The sequence below is a fragment of the Phymastichus coffea genome, unplaced genomic scaffold (assembly GCF_024137745.1).
Source record: "Phymastichus coffea isolate CEN01 unplaced genomic scaffold, Cenicafe_Pcof_1.1 PCOF00017, whole genome shotgun sequence".
NCBI lineage: Eukaryota > Metazoa > Arthropoda > Insecta > Hymenoptera > Eulophidae > Phymastichus > Phymastichus coffea.
In genome coordinates, this window is record NW_026706828.1 from 5,091,786 (window position 1) to 5,118,558 (window position 26,773).

General features: G+C 33.1%; 1 protein-coding gene across 1 annotated transcript; it reads left to right on the plus strand.

Annotated features, from left to right (window-relative positions):
* Positions 1 to 1,880: 1,880 nt before the first annotated feature.
* Positions 1,881 to 2,734, plus strand: LOC131675189 (uncharacterized). Its single transcript, XM_058954086.1, has 3 exons — positions 1,881 to 1,943; positions 2,017 to 2,368; positions 2,421 to 2,734. Exons 1-3 carry the CDS (start codon positions 1,881 to 1,883, stop codon positions 2,732 to 2,734), a joined length of 729 nt encoding a protein of 242 aa, XP_058810069.1.
* The last annotated feature ends 24,039 nt before the right edge of the window (positions 2,735 to 26,773 follow it).

Below are 26,773 nucleotides of genomic sequence, written 5' to 3' on the forward strand. Positions count from 1 at the left end.
GAGAATAGTATTTCATTGTTTTACTTTTTGTATACTTGAAAGCGACTGTGAGCTAACTATCATCTTTTTCATTTATTCATCGCCATCATTTTTGTTAAAATATTCCTGTCATCATTCATATTCATTCCATTTTCGAATCACTTTATAAGTTCCATTTCAGTCTAATTTCATTTGTATTTTTATTTAGTATTCATATGATTTTTTCTGATGCAAATGTTTTTGAGTGCATGTGTGCATGCCCGTGTGTCTGTGCATGTATTGTTTCAGGTGTACAAGTTTAAAAGATGATAATATAGAGCATCCCCTAAAAAATCAAATACTACTTCTACAAAGAAACGTATAGAACATAAATTAGCTGGTGGGTTAGATACGGACTGGCAAAGGCGCGGGACAGGACGTTCTTATAAATAGTTCTTCTGGTTTGTCAAATATTATTTGATAACATTCAGCTACAACTCTATGAATACCATCTATTTTTTATGCTTTCGTAACTGTCAAAATTATATGCCCCAAGTTGCAGACTAATAATTTTGTTAATAGTCTGGTAAGAAAGTTTAAGTTTTAATATTCAATTAAATATTTTTTTTCTTTTGATAATACTGTTTACCTGAGACTGTATTTGATGGATGAACTTATGACTATTGATACGAGTAGAATTGAAAGAAAGCGACACTTGTGCTGGAAATATTATTATATACCCAATCAATAAATAATGGCCTTTTATGTCTTTTTATACAAATTTTGCATTCAGAATATTTAAATATGTTATATTACAATTTTATAGGACATACTTCACTGAGAGTAAGAAGAACAGGTAAGATGATTGGTCAAACAGGTCGTACTAAAAAATGTGCAAAATGTGCACGTGGACAAAATTCATCTAATCACAACTGTCGCATGAACTATGAAAAAAACCCTAAATGAATGGAAGCCGATATTGCTAAAGAGTTAGTGCTCAATAATTCTTTATTAAACAAATATAATGCCTTGATATCTGTACTTATAATGGATGATGATTCGTTGACAATTTTTGCTTTGCGGAGAGAAGCTGAAGAATATATTGAGGAATGATCAGATACAAATCACGCAAAAAAAATTTAATTAAGAAATTAATTCAGTTAAAAACATCTCAAAAAGTGCACAATTATTTTATTAACTGTTTTTCAATTGCAATTAAACAAAATCAGGGTGGTGTGGATGGGGTTCGATCTGCTTTATTGAGCATAGTCCTGCATTCGTCTGGTGATCATAGTCACTGTAGAAAATGGTGTATATATTCTGCTGCTAGCGTTTACGTGCATGAAAACTTGCCTCACGGTAAATCACTTATTGATGAAAATTTACTAGTCAAGCTGACGGAAATATTTAGAGCAGCAGTTAAAAATGCAAACAAATTGGCGCCTTGCGGTTCAACGCAGGGAAATGAGTCATTCAACAACGTTGTGGCTAGTAAACATCCAAAAAATAGGCACTATGCCGGCTCTTTTCTTGTGCGAGTTGCTGCTACAGTTTGCCAATGGAACCTGGGAACTGTTTATGTCTTATACGTTAATTTGAAACTTGAATTACCACCTGGCTATTTCAAAATGCAATATCGTCAAGCTAAAGACATCAACAGCATCAACTATTAAAAAGAAACGAAGGCGGATTCAATTAAAAAAGAGTAGATCTAACAAATATTCTGTCGCGGAACGTAAGGAAGAAATCACTTATGCATCTGATTGCTGCATTGATACTGTCCCCCAGCTGCTTGAAAATGATTTAAAATCAAGTAATTTTTTGTTACTGATTTTGATTTGTAAGTATGTTTTTTGTATCACGTGTATATAGTTTGTTTATTGATACAAATTTATAATTTTTAGATCAAAGCGATTACACGAATGCTACAAGTTTTCTTCGACTTGGAAACGGCGGGTCTAAAAAAGAATCCAGAAATGACGCAAGTAAATCAAATAAATATTAAGTAAATAAATTTATTTTGTACTCTGGTATAAATATTTGATCTTTTTTTTCTAGATCGCAGCTTGTTCAAAAGATGAAATTTATAATGCCTATGTTATTCCTTCCAGGGGTATACCAAAGCGCATCAGTGATATCACCGGTCTTCAAGTTATTGGGGTCGAGATGTTTTACGGTTACACATTATTAAAAACTATGTCACTTCGAGTTGCACTCGAAAACTTTTTAACATTTTTGCATCAACAAGGCAACAATGTTATACTTGTAGCTCATAATGGATACAGATTTGACTTTCCCATATTATTAAGGACTTTATCAAGACTCTATTTGCTGGAAGAATTCAAGACTATTATAAGTGGATTTAGCGATACACTACACATCTTTCACAAAGTTTTGCCAGTACATGCCAGTATTGAGAAAAAAGTCTTTTTCTCAAACATCTCTAGCTATGTATTATCAAGGTTCGGAAAGCGCAGAAGTAGCGCACAATGCTATTACAGATGTCAATACTTTGCAAAAGCTTGTTGCTAAAATTAAAATTGCCAATTCAATAATTGACAATCTCACTCAGAGTACTTCCGATTTTTTACGCAATGAAGCTTTGAAAACTACCCACTCTACTAACAAAACTTCTCTGGAATTTCTCAAAGATTGTATTTCATCTAATATGTTATCACGAATAGCAAAAGCAAGTATTAATCGTAATATACTTATTGATGTTTACAAAGCTAAAGGCCCAAAAAGAATAGAAGTAATGCTTAGTGAAGATGTATGAGGTCGACCGCGAGTTACGAAACATAAAAAGTGTATTGCCATGTTGATAAAAAAAATCAATCGGCAAAATGAAGATTTTTCTTTCATTGACATGCACATTTTGATTAATAATTGTGCAATGTAAATACTGATATTTTCGAGATTATTTGAAAAATATACTCGAAAATAATATTTTACTCCGATCGACGAGTAAAGCACAAATATTAGCTCGTGCTACAGCTATTAAAAAAAATTTACTGCATAAGAGTATCGATAACAATTGAATTACATATTGTAATGTAAAAAATTATATTATTAATTTAAATGAGTAATTCTTTAGAATAATATTTTTTTATTGTAGTGTAATTTTTTAATGAGTTGTAGTTGTTGCATGTAATCATAATTAAAAATTATTCCTTCAATACAGCATTACATCGTTCGTCAAAGTGGTTGAAATTTTGTTCATTTGCGCAAGTATGTATGTAATTTAATAATTTCTGTACAAGTTTTAATGTGACTCTACGAGGTACGTACGAGGGTGGTCCGATAAGTACTTAACCTCACCGCCCGATGGCGCCACTCTCGCAAAAGAAATATTCTATCGCGTAGTACAACCTTCTCGATGGTTACTGTCAAGATTTCAGCCGGATAGGAGTTGTAGTTTATTTTTGAGAGCGTGTGAAAGCAAGTGTGTCCGTTGATTTTTGAAAAATGGAAAAATGGAAAAAAAATTGGTCGGTGATCCGATTCTTGTTTTTGGAAGGGAAATCGCGCAGCGAAATCAAAAAGCGCTTGGATGCTGTGTACGGTGACTTCTCCTTCGATGGGGACCGTCAAAAATTGGTTTAACGAGTTTCAACGTGGTCGCACGTCGAGTCGATTTTTGAAGAGCAACGTCCAGGTGCTCCGAAAACGGCTACCACGGAGGATAACATGACAAAAATTCACGATTTTGTATTGGCAGATCGACGATTGAAGGTGAGCGAGATAGCTAAGATCGTAGGCATCTCAAAAGACCGCGTGGGTCATGTCCTGCATGAAATTTTAGGCATGAGAAAGCTGTCGGCGCGATGGGTGCCGCGTTTGCTCACTCCGGACAACAAGCGCAACCGTGAGACAACTTCAGAGCAATGTCTGACGCTGTTTAAGCTCAATCCGAAGGAGTTTCTGCGTCGTTTCATGACAGTCGACGAAACATGGATCCACTGGTATACACCAGAGACCAAGGAATAGTCGAAACAGTGGACTTTACCCGGCGAATGTGCTCCGAAGAAGGCGAAGACTGCCCCATCGGCCGGAAAGGTGACGGCCACCGTTTTCTGGGATTCGCAAGGTGTGATCTACATCGACTACCTGGAGAGGGGCAAAACGGTCACAGGGCTGTACTATGCCGAATTATCGGTCCGATTCAACATCGAATTGCAGAAAAAACGGTCCCATTTGGCGAAGAAAAAAGTGCCCTTCCATCATGGCAACGCACCGGCTCACATCTCCGCCGTCGCCATGACCAAATTGGTCTAATTAGGCTACGAACTGCTGCTCCATCCACCGCATTCTCCAGATTTAGCCCCGTGCGACTTCTTTTTGTTTCCAAACTTGAAAAAATCACTCGCCGGACAGAAATTTGAGTCGAATGAGGAGGTAATCGCTGCCACGAAAGCCTACTTTTCAGACCTCCAGGAAACGTATTTTTCAGACGGGTTAAACAAGTTGGAGCATAGCTGGGCCAAGTGTATTGAACTAAAAGGAGACTATGTTGAAAAATAAAACGCCACTTTTCCAAAATTTTCGTTTTTCTTTTGTAGACTAAGTACTTATCGGATCACCCTCGTATTACTACGATAAAATGTTCAGATACTGTACTTATAAATTCAATGAGCGAAAATGCAACATATTCATAAATAAATAAATTTATCATTTGTTTTGAGAAAAGAAAGACTATTTTTTTATTTGTATACGTGTCAACTAAAAAAATTTGAATCCAATGTGCGACACGTACGCATGAAAAGCATGCGCAGTAGCCGAAACCACACAGCCGTCAATTGTAACGCTGCCAAATTTACACTGTCTAGCTATCTTAACCAAAGTTGAACATTTTGTGCATGATTTTCATTAGAAAACTTTTCTATAAGGCCGATAAAGTCATGGTACTATAATGAAAATCGAAACTTCAATATCTAACGATCTCCTCTGAAAAGCTTATTGCTTTGTTAATTTGTTAAGTTACTTTAATAAAGAAATATATACTCGTTATAGTGGATCAATTGAGGAAGTTGACAATACAAATACAGTTATTTATATTGAAATACTCTATGAATGGTGCTAATTAATTTTTTTATTGAAGACCTATACTTCCGTTATGAATACTGATCAATTTGGTTATTCAAGATAACAATAAAACGAAGTTAAAAATATTTGTACGGCCGCAGTTTCAGTGTGATAACGATAATTTTGAAAACACTATATTTTTGGAAAACATGCATAACATGACCTACGTTTTTTTGCACACATATATTAATGTTATCTATGATATATTTCAAATTCATTGATGTGTAAGAAATTTAGACTTTACGGGAAATTTTTTTTTTTAATTTTTTCTTTCAATTTTTTCTTTTTAATTTCCTTAAAAAGAAAAAATTTTTATATCCAATGTCAATGATTTAATCAAATTTGCACTATTATAATTGCTTAACGTAAACTTACAATGTTTTTAATGTTTACACTATAACAAGTTTGATGTCAATTCGTTATGTCTCTCTCTCTCTCTCTACGGCAATAATATAAAGAATACTATATATTTATAATGTCATCTTTTGAATTATGTTTCTCCTTAGCAGCAGCAGACGACGACTGCGGAGAACAAGGTAAGAGAGAGTTCCGGCAGAGAGAGACCGCGTGCGCGTGTAGGTATAACTATATGTGGCGAGCCGCGTACCGCGTGCCGCGTGACGAAGGGCCGGCAATTAGCGGATAGCTCGCGAGCCGTGCAGAGGCGTTCGGTCGTGCGTATACTTATTTCAGTTTTTCTTTGTAAATCGCCTCGTGGCAAAGGAGTGATCCTTGACTGTGAGTGGGTAATGAGGTGCAACTGTACGTGCGGCACCTCCTTCCTTTCGTGATAAGCGACAATATAAATAGAGGAATTCAGCAATCTTGTCGAATTGTAATTGAGAGGCATCGACTAATGTAAGTACCGACCGTTCCCTGAATCTCTCTCTCGCTTTGCCTATCTCGCTGCTCTCTCTGAACCGTTCTGTACACTGATACGTACATAAACTATATATATATTTATATACTACTATAACTGCATGGCTTTTCTTTTGGGCTACCTTTCCTTCCTAATGCTTCCCTCAACTTTCGCAATTTAAGCTGCGTGATCCACGACGCTCTCCGCGGGCCAGTTGGCAATTCGACCTACCGGGCCGGTCTTACGTAGCAGAACGTAATCCTACAAAGAGCTGCAATTGTGTTAGCCATTACTTGATCTCGGTAAAATTAATATATTGTAGCGGTCTAAGTCCCTGTTACAACACGTAATTGCATTCGCATCACACTATTTGTTAAAAAAAAAATTTCGAATGATTGAAAGAGATAAGCTTCTGTTGATATCACGTTGCACTTTAGTCTGTTTTATATTTATATTATAATAATTTAAGCATACAAAGCGCGGCTTCCATTGAAATCAATTGGAAACTTGAGCAGGTTAGCATTTAAATTTAATGTTTAAAAAATGGATTTATGAAATTATTGAAAATTGTTATATTTAATCATTAGTTAATAATTTGTACCAAGTCCGACGTTAATCGAAAGATCCATCGAAAAAATGATTTTTTTTAAGATTGAACTTTATAAATAAACTTATTAATTTTTTTTCAAAGCTAGTACATCACAGCGTGTTTCGCGCTCTTAAAGTTAATGAAATATGAAAATATGTTACATATACTGCAACGGTAGTCGATTCAATTAATCGAACCGTTCGCGATTCTGATTTTCGCGCGTTAGTTCTAAGTATTGAGAGAGAGAGGGGGCGCGCGATCTTTCAAATTAGCAGTTACGCTTCAGCTGTATTCGAACGAGCATCGCCGATTTTTATTTGCATAGTTTTTCTCGCCGAGTAATAGTTTTCCTGGGACAATCTCGTGCGTGAGTGTGATAGCGATATTACAGCAAGTACGGGGATTCGGAAGCAGTTTGCAGCTGATAAGCAGAGTGAGGTAGCGCAGCCAATTATTCAGAGGACAGAGGCAGTTGACATTTTGCTGACATCAACAATTACGGCTGATCACCGTAATTGCACCGCAGGGTAGGTGCACCTCCCTTTATTATCGCGTGTCTAAATATATTTATTATTTTGTTCAGCCGCGTTAGCGTTGATAATTTTGTATTCGCGCCGAGCGTTAGATCGCGCCAATTTTCGTATCTTCTCTCTCTCTCTCTTTCTCACCGAAAGTTATTTAATTGTAAATCCTGTTCGCGTGCGTCAGTCTTTCGGCCCGATAAAGACTGTAGAGATTTTTATTAATAAAATCTATTAAAATTATTCGCCGATTTCGTCATATAATTTTTCCTAATAGATTAAACAATTGAAATAGGCTTAAGTTTTAATCCGATCATAGCTAGGGGATTAAGTGGATTAGGAGCAAAGTCGATTACACTTAAAACTCATCGTGTGTCACAGGGCACTTGACTTAAGGTGAGTTCAACTCCGCTTGATCGAAGACAACCAAGTTAAATCAGCTGACGTTAAGGCGAATACACGTATTAACATACGTGTTAACGGAGCGGCGGTTTGCTCTGCATCGTGGGAGTTTGCTCTTATATAAATTTCTCATTTTGCAGGTTTATCCCCCCCGTTACAATACGTGTATATAATAAAAAATAAAATTCGTAAAATATATTAAAATAATGTCAAGGATACAATTCACAATTATATAAACATAATTTTTAACTAAGTGTGACGGCGGACCATTTTTTTTTCTTAAAATTTTAATATTTCTGTATAGCATTTAAGACAAGCGGAGAAACGAGAACAGTCGCTCAAAAGCGAGGGGGACCGAAACAAGTTATTAGAATTTTTCCCCGAAAAACAATAAAACCGCGACTGCATCCGAGCCAGCGTTCTCCAACGCATGTAAAGAGCGTGTAGCCCCTTGTATGTGTTTAACACGTGTCAACATGTCGATGAGAGGAGAGAGTCATAAAACTGCGACTAACATCCTGTAAGCCACTTTTCCAACGGATTTTTCCTCCTTTTAGAATGCTCAAAAATTTACCATTGAAATGAAATAAAATTAAAATTATCTAAATACAATTGTTTCGTTATCGCAATACATCCCGGATAATTATGACTTCTCAAACCTCTCATCGAGTTCTCATTTCAAAGCTAGGATTAGTTAGAAAATAAGAAAAACAGAGAAAAATCCAAGAAAAAATTATTATATACGCGCACTATATTGTTAAACGGATTTTTATTGTAAGAAATTAGGAGATAATCGCCTTGTTAAGTTACATAAGTTTTGTATTAATACTCCGATTAAAACTGAAATAGAATTGTATGATTAGTGAAAAATTTAATACAATATTGTTCCTAGCACTAAGTAGCTTGTAAGTTATCGAGTTTACAAAAAAGAATAATTTTTAAGTTATTGTAAATCCGCTTATTGGATAAATCTTAGTTGAGAATGGTACTCGAGGAGCCATCTCACGAGCCAAGGCCTGTACCTCTGCGTCCGCTCCTCCGATTTTCTCCACGCCCCCGCTCCAATTAGGGCCCGAAAAATCAGTGAAGAAAATGAGAAGAGACAAATGGGCCAATGAAAGCATCATCGCTTACTCCACTCCTCCCAAAGCTAAGACGCTAAGAGAGGGACTTACCACCCAGCCACCCCCAGTGTATAAAAAGAGATGTACGAGCTTCGAGCAACAGTCGTGGAAAAAAAATCAAGAGAAGAAAATTCAACATTGTGCTATCAGTGAAGAAGCAGAGAGCCAAGCAGCCAAATAACAGAATAAATCTGGAATTGAACAAGGAGAAGACATCCAACACCAAACTCAACAAAACTTCTTAATAAAAAAAAGACAGTAAGCGAATAAGAAAAATCCTTTATTTCTATACTTTCCTCTCTCTTTTCTCTAGCGAAGTAATAGCTCGTGTTTCCCCTTTTTTTATTAGCTGGAGACTACTTTTGATAGGCTCCAGGTACTAATATTATTAGAAAATCCGGGTACTACTATTGATAGGACCCGTGGTGCTTCTAGCTCAAAGATTACGACTTTCGATCGGAATCTGAGAGCGGAAGTATAGGCTCTGTGGCACTTCCCCCCTCGATTTAGACAATTTCTTGACGAGTGATCCACGCCAGTTTAGGCGAGAAATCGCAGTTCTGGCGACAACGAATCCTGAGACTGCGCTAAGCCTCAGGCGCACCTGAGCTGTGTCGTTGCCACGACGTCACATAAGGAATCATGTCTTTGATTACCTAGATAAATTTTCAATGAATTCCATGATCTCACTCTAGACATACCAACATAAAGTTAACCATGATTAAAAACATCTCTTCAAAGATCAATACTAATTTTGTCTAAAGTTTACCCTTAAGATTTATTAATAGATAGTTATAGAAAAAGCCAATCGAATTAGAAACTGTCTTCTTTTAAACGAATAGATTAAGTGAATGGATATTGATTTTCACAATACAGCGTAATTCGATTGAGAAATACAATGTAATTGCTCTTGTCCCCTGTTAATATTTTACATTTTAATAAATGATTGGAAAAATCAAGTATAGTATTTGTAATCTTGTTACATTACCCAATCCTTCACTAAGACTAATATTTCCAATCAACATCACTATACATAATTTCCGTAAACATAATCGATGGGGAGGGAAGTTAGGAGGGTTTAATGTGTTGATATATTATGGTAAAACTACTTCTTGCATATCACCATTACCACAGTTTTCAGTGCTGTCTATGCCCGTATAAATGTGCTCTGTAATTTTATTTAACAAATTAGTGATTCTATTATTCATTTCATCTACATCAGCTTTTCTGGCAGATAAAATGGCACAATGACTAATTTCATCAATTTTTTCTCTTGTATTAACTTACCGAAAATGTTTTAAACAATACATTCATTTTCTGGTAATATACATTGTTGAGGAAGCCTAATATTCTTATCACGATCATTTAATGCTTCATTGCTAACATCTAATAAATATTTAGCTGAATCAATTTCATACGGTAAAACTCTTATGTTAGTTTTGAAATGAAATTTTGAAAACAATGGCCATAATTGTGAGTTTTTAATAGATAAATTCAGTATTTCATTGCACGTTCCATTGATTTTAATCGGAAGCAATTGTCTAAAATTGCCACCTAAAATCATTATTTTACCACCAAATGGTTGATCATTATTCATTATGTATTGTAATGTTTTATTTACGATTTCTAAAGTATATCGGGGAGTCATAGGAGCCTCATCCCAAATAATTACTTTAGTATCTTTTAAAATCATGGCTTCATTAAATTGTATTTTAATATTTGAAGATGAATCATTGAACATTGGAACCGGTAAGCCAAATGTCTTACGTACTGTCTTTCCATTCGGTAATAATGTTGCTACAATACCAGTGTATACTATTGTAGAACATTTAATATTATCTGACATTAATAGATTATAAATAGTAGTATAAACAAAAGTATTCCCAGATCCCTTGTCCATCTATGTAAAAGCAAGTAGAGCCAATGTAATTATCTGAACCTGATGCTTCAAGAAAGTTATCAACTATTTTTTGTTGTTCATAATTTAATTTTCCATATTGTTGATTATCAATTTGTGATCGATGATTTTCTACAACATTGTCATTATTATCAACAATGTCAATCATTACGTTTTGACCCATTGTTGGGAAGTCAGCGATACTTTTTCCTTCCTTATTCAAAATATTATTTATTTCTGAATAGGCCATTTGATAGCTGATATTCAAATTGTTGTTACGTGAAAAATCTTCAGACATTGAATCTTTAAACGTTTCTCATAATTTTTCTGGATAAATAGGTTGACAGTGAATCAGTATAAGATCAAATAAATGTCTGAGGTGTTTTGGCATCATCTACGACACTGCTTCCCTCATGGCTTTACTCCATTCATCATCATCTTCAATAATTCCTAACACCAGGCATTTATAAAACATTATTAACTGTTTTTAATTCATTGAAACTGGTAGCCCCTAACATGTAGTAATAATAATCTTAAATGATATAATTCTAATTGTGTTGGGCTTATTCTATAACGTTACCATTTTTTGCTTGTCCAATGATAACTGTAGCTGCGTCGTGTTCTTTATATATAAATATTAACGGATCGCCAGTTTCTGGTCCAACATTTTTCTGGGTTTGGGTATATATGGATTGCTTTTTTCTGGGATCCCCACAAAACATAAAGATTTTTTTCTAGGATGCCTAGAAAGTTGTTTAATGTGTTTCTGGTCTTTGATGGTTAGTAACGCGAATACTATTTTTAACCTGTACTAGGTTTGTGTACTGTAATAGTAACTTAATTGTCATTCTTATATTTTTAACAATATGAATGAATTGGAAGTTCTAAGCCACGTGAGTAGCTGTACTTTATCTGTTTTAGATAGTTTGTCAAGAAAATTAGTTTTAAACGTGCATCTAAATTTTCCAGTTATGCAAATATGCCTAACTAATTTAGATAATTACATAAAAATTAATCTTCGTGAGCCATATTTATCATACCCAATAAGTAGTAAAGAAATACATTCAGAAAGCATTCAATCTATTTTACCACTTATAGTGAAATGTATTAATATTGATAAAATGTTAAAAATTATCAGTACTCAGCAACAAATATTTGATTATATGAATATTTATTTGAAGCTCATAAGTTCTAATGCTTGTTTTATCATTGAAAAAACTTATCGTTATAAAACTATTGAGAATCAAGTAAGAATTATAGCCAAGAGAGACATTACAAAAAATACGAAAATTGAAGAATTAGTTGGATTTAATTGTACAATTTCTGATAAAGAACTAGATATATTGATAAAAAAGAAAATGGATTTTTCTGTAACCTATACTACAAAGACAAAACAAAATAAGCTACTCATAGGTCCTGCATCACTTGTAAATCATGACTGCAAAGCCAATAGAGAATTGAGAAATTGAGAAATAACATTGAGATAACATGAAATAACATTGACATCTTCCCTATTGAGAAATAACATTATTTATATAAAAACTAAAAAGAATATAAAAGCAGGTGAAGAAATAAGTTGTTATTATGGACCTGACTTTTTTGACCACAAGAATAAATAATATTTATGTGTAACGTGTAAAATAAATAAAAGAGGTGGTTACTGTATTCAAGAAGTGAACTCAATAGGTAATATAAAATAACTATTATCTTTTGCATGTATGTTACAAAAGCGGAAAATAAAGTAAATTATATTACTTTTGTAATGTATGGTCAAAAATAATTAACTTTTTTCCCTTTTCTCTTTTGATTATAGATTATTAATAACCACTTTTCATTAAAAAGTCTGAATAGATTAAGATAAAAATTGATAAAATGGGAAAATTGGTGATTTATTATAATGATTATAATTTCAACCCACAATAAATGATCATGTTATATTTTTACATACGTTTTAACTATATCTATTATTACAGATGCAATGTCATGATGAGGAAACTGTTGATTTTATTAAACAATTAAAAATATTTGACAAAGTAGCAAACTCAAGAAGTTTAAAAAAAAACATAAGTGATAATCCTAATTCAAATCAAAGAAAACTTTATGGCCAAGGCAGAAAAGGCTTACAATATGATAGTTATCTGTATACAACATTCATTGATTTTATTATTAGTGAAAAATTAGTTAGATCTGGGACGTTAATATTGACTGATAATACTACATGGAATATCGTTGAAAATGTTTATAATCGTAGTCATCGTTCGAGTTTTAAATCAGTAGAAAAATTTGTTGCAAAATTTCATGATACACTTGTCAGAGATGTATCAGGTAAATCTAATGATTGCATCACTTTTCTCTATTTCTGTGCCTTTATTTGAAAATATATTTCATTTTATAAACTTTTTTATAAACATTATTTGTAATTAAATTAATTTTATTATTTAATTTACTAAGCCTGGTTACAATTATATTCAAATACATACACTCAACATAACGCAAGTTTCTGGTCCTATTTCAATAATTGATCAATAATAATAAATGTTTGAATTTTGAACTTTTGAGTAGAATTGTGCAGCCATTGATAAAAATAATTCAATGTACAATAGAAAATGATCTCTCTTTCTAAAATACTCATTGTACAATTTTTATCTATAAATTTCATGTACGATTTGAAAATGAAAAGCACAATAACATTAATTAGAGCAAAACAGACTTTTTAAAATATATATAATTATATCTTTGTTATACAATATTTGAATTCCATTATTTTATAGATAAGAATACCAATAAAAGTATCAAACTTTTAGCTCTGGAAACAGAACTAATGAAGATTATGATAAAGCATTAGTTAAAACAGCAATAAGTCTATGCCCTATAAACTTTGCGGAGTGTATGTATGGCGAACAAATGATTTCACTACCTTTGAGAACATTAATATTAGAAAATATTTTAGGTAAATTAAACATTTCCAAAACTGCTTACAGTAAAATTTATAATAACTTGACCAAATATAAAATACATTATCAACAAATGTGCCAGCAATTGATTCATTCAGGTATGTTGTACTAAGTTATCACTTTCACATTTACATTTCATGAAATGAAACTCGATTTAACGATTGTCACGTCATCTTATATAATGAATAAACAATCCTGCAAAATCAATCAACTTAGATATAATTAATCGAAATCTACTATTATCTTTTTCTCATTTTTCGGTATATATAAACCGTATTATACGTTATAAGATTTATTACATAAAAATTTCTTGGATTATTTTGAATACTTGTCTAGTTATATATTCGAAAGAAAATTTTTATTGATAATTGAATTTTATTAATAATTATTAATAATTACCTGTAGTTAACGGAAAAATAGTTTTGGCTTTGACAACCCTCTGTAATCGTTTTCTATAATGTTGATTTGCAAAATTGTTTACCTTTCATCTGATTTTCTTACTAACAAATTTATATTGTCCTTTCAGAATTTACATTTTTAAATTTCATGCTTTACAGCCATTAATGGTTGAATTTCTGTATACAACTGATATTGTCAGATTGAACCAATTTTCATGAATTGTACAACTAGGAGTAAACGCGCGTCAAATTCCTCCACTTTTTAACAATATTATACATTATTTAACAAAGAAATTATTGCTACGTTTTACGTTTTCAAATTGCGAACTCATCAACAATGCAATAATCCCGTTATTAAATAACAAATAGGAGCAATCTAACAAGGAAACCCCCCCAACCCGACCTCACCGATTTCAATAATCCTTTGATATGTTATAGTTCATCAAAAAATAAGACATACGTATTTTTTTTTATCGGCGGAAAAACACTTTGAGGGGGTGAAAACAACCCTCAAAGTTCACCCCCAAAAATAGATTTTCCAATGTATCTCAGCATCTAATTGATATTTTACGACCAAACAAATTTCATATCACTTCTCATGTGAAAAGCAAACTAGCACATGCAATTCCGACCACAAGGGATGCAACCCTTATTTTTTTTATTTAAAATACTACCTATTTCATGGCTATTTTTATGAAAAAAATTAAAATAACCCGAAAAAAATTGGAAAAAATATTACCCTACATAAAATACAAAAATAAAGTTAATCTATTCAAGCTTTTTTTCAAACTACTCCCTTAAAGTTGAAAAACCATCCCTAAAAAATTGTTTTCAATACATTACAGGTAGTGTTGATAATTTAGTGTAAAATACGTTAAGCATCATTTATACTGTACAAACACAACTATCTCGTGCAGTTTCGACCACAAGGGTTGCAACCCCTAATTTCTGTCATCGAAATTTTTACCTTCTTTGTACCTATTTTTGAAGAAAAGTTCATAATGAGCTTAAAAAAATTAGAAAAAATATTACCATGGATAGAATAAGAAAAAAAAATTTACTTCTCATTTTTAAAACCACCCCTAATTTCGAAAAACCACCCCCAAAAAATTGTTTCCAATATATTACAGGTCCTGTTGATAATTTACTGTAAAATACGTTGCTCATCACTTATAATGCACAAACACATTTATCTCGTGCAGTTTCGACCACGAGGGTTGCAACCCCTAATTTATGTCATCGAAATTTTTACCTTCTCCATTCCTACTTTTGAAAAAAAGTTCATAATGAGCTTAAAAAATTGGAAAAATTATTATCGTGGATAGAATACGAAAAATATGTACCAATTCAAGATTATATCACCTAACAAGACCCAGAACTGGGACAACGTTTTTCCAAAGTATTTTGTTGCGCCGATTCCGAATCTGTCCGGAAAAATGATCCATCACCCAGTAGCAATTTCTAAAACTCCCCTTATATCCCAATGGAAATTTCCCGCACTAACCCGCACTATCAGAATGCTTACAACCCCCCCTAATAACCCCCTAAAAACCTCCAATGAAAATGCCATTAGCCCCCCACTAATAGCCCGAAGACATAGCTGAGCCCCCTTGCAACCTTATGGCAATGCTTGCAACCCACCGAATAACATAATGGCAACGTTATCAACTCTGCTAACTACTGGGGTTATTAGGGGGTTATTAGGGGGAGGGTCTTATTGGGGGGGGGGAGTTATTAGGAGGTTAATGGGGGGTTGTAAGCAATGCCATTGGGGGATATTAGGAAGGTTATTAGGGGGAGGTTTATTACCATCGCCATTCGGTGATTAGGAGGGTTGATAGCATTGCCATTGTTTTTGTTGGTTGAGTTTTTCTCCTTTCTTGTGACAAAAATTGTAAACTGCCAAGTAATATATATTTAATTGATTTTTATATGCGTTACTATAATTCATTCAGTTACCAATTAAAAACAATCAAAAAAATTAGGACGGATTTATTGTTCATACTTCTTACAATAATGATATTCTTCATAGAAGTGCTCGAAACATAATGATTTTTTGCACCAACCGCATCGTATAATAGCCACATTTTTGCATCCTTCTATGTCACAATGTGTATTGCAGGAATCTCCAAAACTGTAAGCAACAGGATTGTCAAAATTTTCTGGTTTTTTAGTGAGGTAACCACTCTTGAACCAGGAATATTTAAAAAGATTAGTATATCTTGGTGAAGATAATTGATTGTGGACTAACGACTGAAGTTTAATGATGTTGTTTCTTTTATGTAAATCCAAATCATAATTCATCAAAATTACGGTATCTGAAAATTGGCGGACAAAGTTCTTCCATATGCGAAATCCAAAAACATCAAGTGGCTGAATTTTTCCCGTTGTGCCAGTCAGTATTTTTTTTAAATTTATAATTTTATCACGTGGAGTTACAGTTTCTATGGCACTGTCACAATGACCGCTCCAGGAGTCAAGCAACAGCATCATATTGGAACCTACATTAGGGAAATATACTTTTTGCAGCCATATTTTAGAGATCTAAAATCAAAAATCTTATTTGTAAAATCATTTATAATGACATTAATTGTAACTAGATGGGATTATGTATACCTGTAGTCAACTTTCCAGATTTAGATGCTTCTACGTAAACATTTTCGGGTCTAAATAAAGTGGTTTCAACAATGGGTCCAAACTCACCGCTAGATTCCTTCAAAACTAAAAAGAGTGGTGACAGTAATTCTCCTGCGGCTGATATGAGTGGCTGTATAGTATAACTGTGGGTTGTTGAAGAAACTGACTGTACTAAACACTGTACCTGCTTTTCTCCTTCAACCGCTAGCGTTCTTCCGGAGTGCATTTCCAGTTGGAATCCGCTCTGATCAGAATTAAACACATTATGAATTCCAATTATTCTTATGCCTGCTTTAACATCAGCAATAAAAGTATTTGCTTTAATCGTTAGTTCTGAATTACTTTCTAGTGTTTTCTTGGTTATAAAGTTATTTATTTTCCGGGATACTATTCTATGAGCTTTCTTGAATTTACAAAGCCAGTTATCCGAAGCTTTGAATCTTACATCTTCTGATCCTATAATCTTTTGAGCTTGCAATGCCCATCGACGTATGTCACGATCATGAATGATGTAACCAGCGTCTACTGCTGCTTTAAAATTATCAAAAGTGTACTGACAAATTCTTGCAATTTTTTCTCTATAAGTACCACCTTTGTTGACTGTATGAGCCCAACGTTTCAACTGACTCACAGATGAAACTTTCTTAAATTTTTGACGTACACTTTCAACACTTAAATTTTTTTTTTGCCACTTCTCCAGTATTCTACGGCTCTTTGCTTATATTCAAAACTGACATCTTCATTGTCTTTGGTACAATGGTCGGTGGGTGCTTCGAAATCGCCAGGAAAATGGTGTTGAACTTCATCTTCTACTATTTTTGCAGCATGATCTTTGTAATCTTCTTGAAAATCTAATGTATCTTCAACGATCATATCTACTTCATTGAAATCATTCACGGAATCTATTAAAATGCTTTTAATTCTTTCCGACAATTGAATCTCTTTATAATTTGTCTCACTTTCAGGTATTTGTAGAGTTTGAAAGTAAGCTAATAATAAATTTAAAACGTTCAGAGCGTTAATTTTCATTTTTTAATCTGAAATAAAAAAAAAATATATATATATCTTATATATCTTCTATTATATTAAACAGAAGGCGCGAAATGCTCCGTGCGTCCGTCCATCCATCCGTCCCCTTTTTTTCCTTATTTTTCCTCTGTATAGGTCTCTCCTGATATCGCTGGGGAATAAGAAATAAACTGAATAACAAATAAACAAATTAGGATAAAAACAAATAAATAAACAAATTGATAAGTAAACAATAATGATAAACAAACTTATAGAAAACATTCATGAAAAAAATTAATTAATAAATTAAAAAGTTAACATATTAATTAATAAACAATAATAATAAACAAATCAATAAGTAAACAATAATTATAAACATCATTAATTAATAAATCCTCATAATCAGTGTAATTTCAATTTTTTTAATAACAAATATTAAAATCCGTAAAATTATTTGCATATAAAAAATAATTTTATAGTTATACTTACGTAGCAGGTACTACGAAATACGAATTAACGAAATAGTATCTTATTATTATTTGTACTTATAATCTTATATTCTTATTACTATTTATTATGCTGTTAGTTCAATAATCGATACAATACGTCCAACAACAAGAAAGTTGTGTTGGCTACTGATGAAGAATTACTTACTCATATTTATCAATCATGAAAATAACAGACAATCGTCAGAGACGCTGATAGTAGGACGTAAATAAAATTCTGATAATACTATCATTCATATACCAAAATTTTTGCGCATCCGAGAAACTATACTTATCTTCTAGGTATACTTATAATATTATATTATTCTTGACTTGTTTTTTTATATATATATTGAGTTTATTCAACTTAATGTTACAATGATATTTACAATATACATTTCAATTTTGTTGAGTGACGTGTCTTGTTTCTTGTTAGTGTTTTGTGTTGTATTTGTGTGTGATTGTGCTTTGATGAGTTGGTGTTTTTTTCTTTTTCTTTGTGCTTCCTTTTCCTCTTCTTTCCTCTGTCCGTATTAGGGCTTTTGCACCTTTACTGCGATATCCTCCGCTCCCTCTGCTTTCACTCATGCTTACTACGGTTCTCTCTTACCGTTTTCTCTCTTCTCTCTTTTCACTTTTCTTTTTCTTTCTCTTTTTCTTCTTCTTTTCTTCTTCTTTTCCACTTTAGTTCCCTCATCCATGCTATTTTTTCTTTGCTCCCAACCATTATTTCTTCCCACTTTTCTCCTTCTTTTCTTGTCATTTCGCATTTTTCAACTATGTGTTTCCAGTCTTCCTCTTCTTTTTGGCATAATCTACATTTCCTATTTTCCTCTTTTTCCCAGTATCTACACCCTCTTGTCTCGTTCCCTAATCTAAACCTCTCTCTTATCTGTAGCCCTCTTATTTTCCCTTCATTTTGTATTTCTATTAGTCTACTCTTCTTCATTTCCTCCCTTATCCCCTTCCACTCTCTTATATATCTTGATTCTTTCATCTTGTCTTCCATTTCTTTTTCTTCTTTTTTCTTCAGTTCTTCTCTTACTTCTTCCCAGAACTCTTCTCTTTCATCGTCTCCTTCTTCTCTCTCTCTGTATTTTTTACTTTCCCCTAGTCTTTCTTCTCTCTCTCCTTTTTTTTCATTTCTTTCTTCTCTTTTCTTTTCGTTTCTCTTCATTTCTCTCTATGCTTCTTTCTTTATTGTTCCATCCCTCTCTTCTTTTATTTTATTTTCATATCTCATCGCTCTCTCTATTGCTTTTTCTTTTATTTCTTTCCTTCCTGTTTCCCATTTTATCAGATAACTCGGTGTGTTTCTGTCCAAACCCAGTACCCATTTTATATATTTCATTTGTAGTCTTTCTATTTCCTCGTATCTTTTCCATCCCCATATTTCTGTTCCATACATTATCACGCTTTTCATTAACGCATCAAATAACATCATCCTTAGCTTCCAATTTTCTTTAAATAATCTTTCTCCCAACCCCCATACTTTTCCTAGTCCCATGTTTATTTTATCTTCTGTTTTCTTTATATGTCTCTTATTCCCATTATTTTTGCTTATTGTGAATCCCAGATAGTTATATTCTTTTACCATTTCAATTTTCTTTCCTATCCACTCAAAACTTTCTTCCTTTCCTCTTCCTCCTCCTTTCTTACATTTCATCATTTTTGACTTTTCTACGTTTAATTCCAACCCTCTTTCCTCTAAGAATCTCCTTAGTTTTTTCAGCATCTCTTTCATCCCATTTTCATTTTTTGCCATCATTACTATATCATCCGCGTATCCTATCGTCCAAATTTTCTTTCTTCCTATTACCACTCCTCCTTCCTGAATTTTACTCATTTTCTCTTCTAACTCCGCAAAGGCGAGATTAAATAGCGTGGTGCTCAGCGGGCACCCTTGCCTTACTCCCTTTTCTGTGTCGAATTCACCTATTATCTCTCCTCTAATTTTTATTCTGCATCCTGTTTCCTTGTATATTTCTTCTATGCTTCTTCTGATTCTTTTATCTATTTCTTTTTCCTTCATTATTTCCCATATCTTCTTTCTTCTTATCCTGTCAAACGCTGCTTTCATATCAGCGAAGAAGACAAACAATTTCCCACCTTTTTCTCTGATTTCTTTTCCTATTGCCGTTTTTAGCACGTATATTGCATCTGTTGTTCCTCTTTTTATTCTGAAACCCATTTGCGTATCGCTTAGTATTCCTTTTTCTTCTATCTCTCTATCTAGTCTTTTCCTTACTATTTCTGCATATATCTTGTAACCTGTGTCCATCAGCGTTATGCCCCTGTAATTACTTACTTCTTCTTTTTTCCCTTTCTTGTAGACTGGTACTATTATTCCCTTTCTCCAATCCTTCGGGAATCCTTCTCCGTTCCATACTCCATTTAGACATTTTGTCAGGTCTTTTATTAGGCTTTCTGTCCCTGCCATCCACGCTTCATTTACAATCCCATCTTCTCCTGATGCTTTTTTCTTTTTCATTCTCTTTATCACTTCTACTACCTCCCCTACTTTTATTTCCCCTCCCTCTTCTTTTTCACCTTTATCCCATTCTTCTCTTTCTTCTTTTTGATTGTAGTCCTTTTCTTTTTCTCCCAGCTGCTTCTTGAAGTGATTTAGCCATTCCTCATTACTTATCTTTTTGTCAATTTTTGTTCTTTTTTTCTTTCCTCCGCTCACTTTTTCCCAAAATTTCCTTCTCGTTCTATCCTTGCTTATTTCCTCCGCCACTTTCCTTCCTTCCTCTTCTTTTGCCTTTCTTATTTCTTCTCTGTATTCCCTCTTTGCTTCCAAGTATCTGCTTCTATCCCCAGTTCCTCTCCTTAGCTCTTTCAGAGCATTCATTACCTTGTCTCTTTTTACTTTACATTCTTCTCTCCACCAGCTTTTCCTTGTTCCTTTTTTATTTCTTATTTTCTTTTTTGTTACAGCGTTCTGCACTCTGATTTTTATCTCTTCCCACTTTTCCGTTCCTTCTATTGCTCCTATCCATCTGTGATACTCTTTTATTCCTTCTTCGCTCCAGTCTTCTCTTAACCTTTCTTCTTCTCTGTTTTTTTCTTCTTCAATCCTGTTTACTAGTTCCACTTCTACTGGTAGGTGATCCGATTTAGTTCTCTCTCCCATTTGCATTTTCTTCACTCTCTCTTCCCCTCCTATGTTTCCTACTATGTAGTCAATTGTCGACATCCCTCTCGCTCCTATATATGTAATTTCTCCTTCTTCATCTCCTTCTTTTTTCCCATTCATAATCACTAATCCCGTCTGTCCTAGCCATTTTATCATCTCTTCCCCTTCTGCGTTTAACCTACTATCCTTTGTTTTTATTTCTCCTATCTGTTCTTCGCTGTCCCACTCTCTTCCTTCGCCTCCTGTTCTAGCGTTAAAGTCTCCTCCTATTATTAATATTTTTCCTCTATTTTCCTCTATTTCTTCGGTTAGGTACTCATAATTTTCTTTTTTCTTGTGCTGCATGTAGACTGATGCAACTGTGCATTTCTCTCTCTCTATCTCTATTTCCCCTACTATGACTTCTTCAGTCCTTTCTTCCTTCCATTTTACCTTTATTCTCCCTTGTCTTTCTCTTACTGCCATCAGTCTCCCCCTATTTCCCTACCCCTTTTTCCTTCCCTTCTCGAATCCCTCCATTCAATGTTATACCCATTCAGATTTCTTCCTATTCCTATTTCTGCTTCTTCTCTTTTCACCCATGTCTCCGTAAGTCCTACTATATCAAAATTTCTAATATATTTCCAGTCTTCTTCTTCCAAGCTCTTTATTCCCGCCACATTCCAAAATAACATTTTTACTGCCTTCCTTCCCTTCACCTCCTCTCTCCTCTCTCCTCTCCCCCCTTTAATTCCGAAACCCCTCCCTTCCTTTCTTTGTCATTCTCTCCTCTCTCTCGTTCCACCTCCACTCTTCCTCCCCTGCTCTTAGCCCATTGTGCCATATTTTAACTTCCTTACCCTTATTTTTCAATTCCCTTGCTTTTCTTCTTACCTCCTCTCTTATTTTCCTTTGTTTCCACGTCCAGTCGTGATCTATATATATTTTTTTCTCCCCTAATTTACTTTTTTTCTTCATTATTCCCTCTTTTTGCTCCCATGAGGCACACTTTATTTGCCACATCCTCTTCCTTCTATATTCCATCCCTTCTTGGTTCTGTTTTGTTTCTGAGCCTCCTATGCTCCTTAGGCTTATTATTTCTCCCTTTATTCCCATTTTGTCCTTTAACCATTCCTCTGCGTCTCCTTTTTTTTCCCATTTTAGTTCTCTCTCCAGATCTGTAACAATTATATTATTTACCCTATTTTCTCTATCCATCCTCTCCTTCATGTAATCTATTTCTTCCCTATTATCTACTCCTTTTACTTCTACCCTTGTCTCTCTTCCTTCTATGTATTCTTTCATCTTATTCATCTCTTCTTCCCATCCTTTCATTTTTTCTTCCCACTTCTCTTGTCTTCTTTTTTCTTCTCTTTTCTCTTTTTTCCTTTCCTCTCTATCTTTCTCTAATTCTTCTCTAAGTTTTTCCAAACCTCTCTCCCATTTTGCCTCTCTTTTTTTCTCCGCCTCTTCCATTCGTCTCATCATTTCCTCTCTCTCTCTCTTTCCCTCTCTTCTCAACTCTCTCATTTCTGCTAGAACTTTTTCAAATACATTGTCTTCTCCTTTACTCTCCCCCACCCCTATCAATGTTCTGTCCATTTCATTCCCTTCGTCCCCCTCTGTCTCACTCCCCTCGCTTTCACTTTTGTACCTTTTCGCCTGTCTCACTTCTTCCTTGTTTCCCCCTCTCATGCCCTCTTCGCTCTCTCTACCCCTCACCCCCTTTGCCTTCCTCTTATCCCCTTTAACGTCTCTCTCTCGCTGTTCCTGGTGTTGTAAACATCTCGTTCCTGTTTCCTATTCCTATTCCCCGTCTTGCTCCCGCCTTAACTTTCTGTCTTATTCCCTCTATCTTCGCCTTTATGCCCCTCTCCTACGCTCCTCTTTTCCCGCCTTTTAACTTATCCCCCCTAACCTATCCTTTCTCTCTTTATTTCTTTTTCACCTTTCTTTCTTCACTCTTTATCTCGTTCACTTTTTCTTTTCTCCGAACGTCCTTCCACTCCTCCTGCACCTTTTCTCCGCTTTTCTCTTCACTTCCTGCTCTCCTTCACTCCAGAATCGGCTTATATTCTGCACTCACACAAGACACGTCTACTCTCTTCCAAGTCACAATCGTATCCCCTTGTTTTTTTATATAATAAAAGTTATTTATTTTTTGATAGAATTAATAAACGATAGAACGTAAAAGATTTAAAAGAGAGCAACAAAATAGCTATGGAATCATAGCTTATTTGATTTAGAAGAGATTGCAACGATATGTCAGAAAATTTTTTTAGGATGGTTTTTCAACATTGAGGGTGGTTTTGAAAATAAGTTTGAACAGGTAAATTTTTTATTCTTATTCTATCCACGGTAATATTTTTTCCAATTTTTTTAAGCTCATTATGAACTTTTTTTCAAAAATAGGAATGGAGAAGGTAAAAATTTCGATGACATAAATTAGGGGTTGCAACCCTCGTGGTCGAAACTGCACGAGATAAATGTGTTTGTACAATATAAGTGATGAGCAACGTATTTTACAGTAAATTATCAACAGGACCTGTAATGTATTGGAAACAATTTTTTGGGGGTGGTTTTTCAACATTAGGGGTGGTTTTAAAAATGAGAAGTAAATTTTTTTTTCTTATTCTATCCATGGTAATATTTTTTCTAATTTTTTTTAAGCTCATTATGAACTTTTCTTCAAAAATAAGTACAAAGAAGGTAAAAATTTCGATGACAGAAATTAGGGGTTGCAACCCTTGTGGTCGAAACTGCACGAGATAGTTGTGTTTGTACAGTATAAATGATGCTTAACGTATTTTACACTAAATTATCAACACCACCTGTAATGTATTGAAAACAATTTTTTAGGGGTGGTTTTTCAACTTTAAGGGAGTAGTTTGAAAAAAAGCTTGAATAGATTAACTTTATTTTTGTATTTTATGTAGGGTAATATTTTTTCCAATTTTTTTCGGGTTATTTTAATTTTTTTCATAAAAATAGCCATGAAATAGGTAGTATTTTAAATAAAAAAAATAAGGGTTGCATCCCTTGTGGTCGGAATTGCATGTGCTAGTTTGCTTTTCACATGAGAAGTGATATGAAATTTGTTTGGTCGTAAAATATCAATTAGATGCTGAGATACATTGGAAAATCTATTTTTGGGGGTGAACTTTGAGGGTTGTTTTCACCCCCTCAAAGTGTTTTTCCGCCGATAAAAAAAAATACGTATGTCTTATTTTTTGATGAACTATAACATATCAAAGGATTATTGAAATCGGTGAGGTCGGGTTGGGGGGGTTTCCTTGTAAGTTTCATTTGAAGTTTCTTTATTCATATAAATACTAAAGCATCTATTAGCTCTTTTAAATTGTAGTTTTTTTATAAATAATGAAACGATACTCTTGATTTCATCGATATCTAATGACTATAACAAAATATTTTTTCTTTCACAACTATGTATTTTTCAATTTTTATACCATTACAAAAGCAAAAAAATGAAATTTTTAAAAATAAATTATATACTATTATATTTATATACTATTTTCAAATTTATGGGTATACTCCTAAATGGTTCTTTTTAGTTAACTAGCTATTATTCGGGTAGATCTATGTAGTACTAAGATATAATTTTAGATGATGAATTTTAAACTTTTAAACATTTAACCACTTACATGATTTTAGCGAGATATTTATGATATAAAATAGCACAATGAAAATCACGATACGACATTTTTCTTCATTTACTTATAAATCTTCTCGTCTACCGTCAACTTTTAATAGAATAAAAAGGACAACATTTATCGACGTATATGAGAAGAGTGAAATTTCACAATCTAATAATCTCTCGCGGGCTGTTTTGAAATGAAAACTATTTTTCCATACCACGTGCACAAAGTGCTTTTTTATACGATTTGATATAATGTTCCGGAAAAAGCACTTTCTACTTGTTTATAAAAAAATATAATTTAATACATAAGCAAAAAGAGAACAGTTACTCTCGTATGGATGTTAGAACCCGATCAGTGCGAGGTCAAGAAGCCAACCAAAATCAAAACCAAAACCACTATTTGTACTAGAATTTTAACAAATTATTCAACGTAAACTACGCGTAATGAAAAATTGAAAATAATCTTCCGCATATCAATATAGTAAAATCATTCAAGGCATGTTCGAGCATTTGATGAATATATAATTTAAAAGATTATAATATTTTATTAATTATTTCTTTCAATATTATAAGTGTATCTTACTAAACAAATATATTTGACGATTTAAAATCATTAACGAGATGATTGACTATAATTTGCTTTTAGCCTAAAATATACATATATTTATAAATAAATTATAGTTAAGTCTGTATTTTAGAATTCACAAATGATTTGTCTCACAAATTCAAACCGAAAGAGCTGAAAATTCTATTAACGCCTCTAACTGATGAAGAAATCATTATGCGGACCAGTCCTGTCGTTGAAAAAGTAAAGAATCACTTTGAAGGTAAATACTTATGTACGTTATGATCCTCTAATTTATAAGTGTAGAAAATATTGATCATTTTAATCAATACTGACATATGAATACAAATTATTTGTATAAATAATTTTAGTGTGTTCATGATGATCATTCACTATGAAAATATAATAAAATAGACTTAATAATTTACATGAACATATTATTGCAATCAAGTTTTCAGTGAGCTTCCGTTACCTATTTCAGAAATAAGTAATTTTTGTACATTGAATTTGGTTGAAACTCAAGATAGAAGATTAGAAAAATATGAAGAAAATGTGTTCAAAGGTAAAGTTATGCTTTGTATAGTTAATATTTATTATTATTTATGAAGCGAGTAAAATATAATCTTTCCGGCTTCAAATTTCAGCAATTATATTTGATTACAGTCTGATCAATATATAATGACACATATATAATGTATTTAACTATATTTGTTTTATACAGATTTGATGAACAACCATTATTAGCACCTGTATACGAAAATATTATTTGCCCTTCGGAATTAATAGAAGCTAAGAACATCCAGAATGTGGAAGGTAACAAAAAAAAATGTAAATCTTGGAACTATAACCGTTTGAAATCATTTCAAATGTTTAGAGGTATGCTATTATATTAAATAATGTAACATGAGTTTTCTGAATTAGAAAAATAAATATCACATTATGAATAATTTTAGAAAACGTGGACATGGAAATAAAAAAAGCTTTCTCTTATGGACTTAAATACAGTAAATATTGACAATTTTGTCAATCGAGTTTATTAAATACGATAATTCAAAACCATTTTTTCAGATTCAAACCAACAAATTTTGATGTTGAGGAAACTGATCATTTTTAGTTTGATCAATGGACATCATTTGGGGCTACGTCAATACATGAATTCGAACAAATCACTTTTACCGCTTAACGTAAAAAAGAATTTACTTGATGCGTTATATGGGAAAGTTAATAAACATCTAATTACATTATTAGATCTGAATAAGCAATACAGATTTCTTATAATAGAAAATGTGAAGTATTTTGAAATGGTTTTAAGACAACATAATAAAAACATCCATAAAATCGTGCAGGGATCTTATAGTTTTGAAGATACTGAAGCTTTATTTTATGAAGGTAATATTAAACTCAAAATTCGTTTATTATAATATTTAAGCTAACACATACAAATTTGAAAAGAACTTCGCCCTATAATAATCAACATTTTTTAAAGGAATCAGTTTATTGTAAATAATACTGATGTTT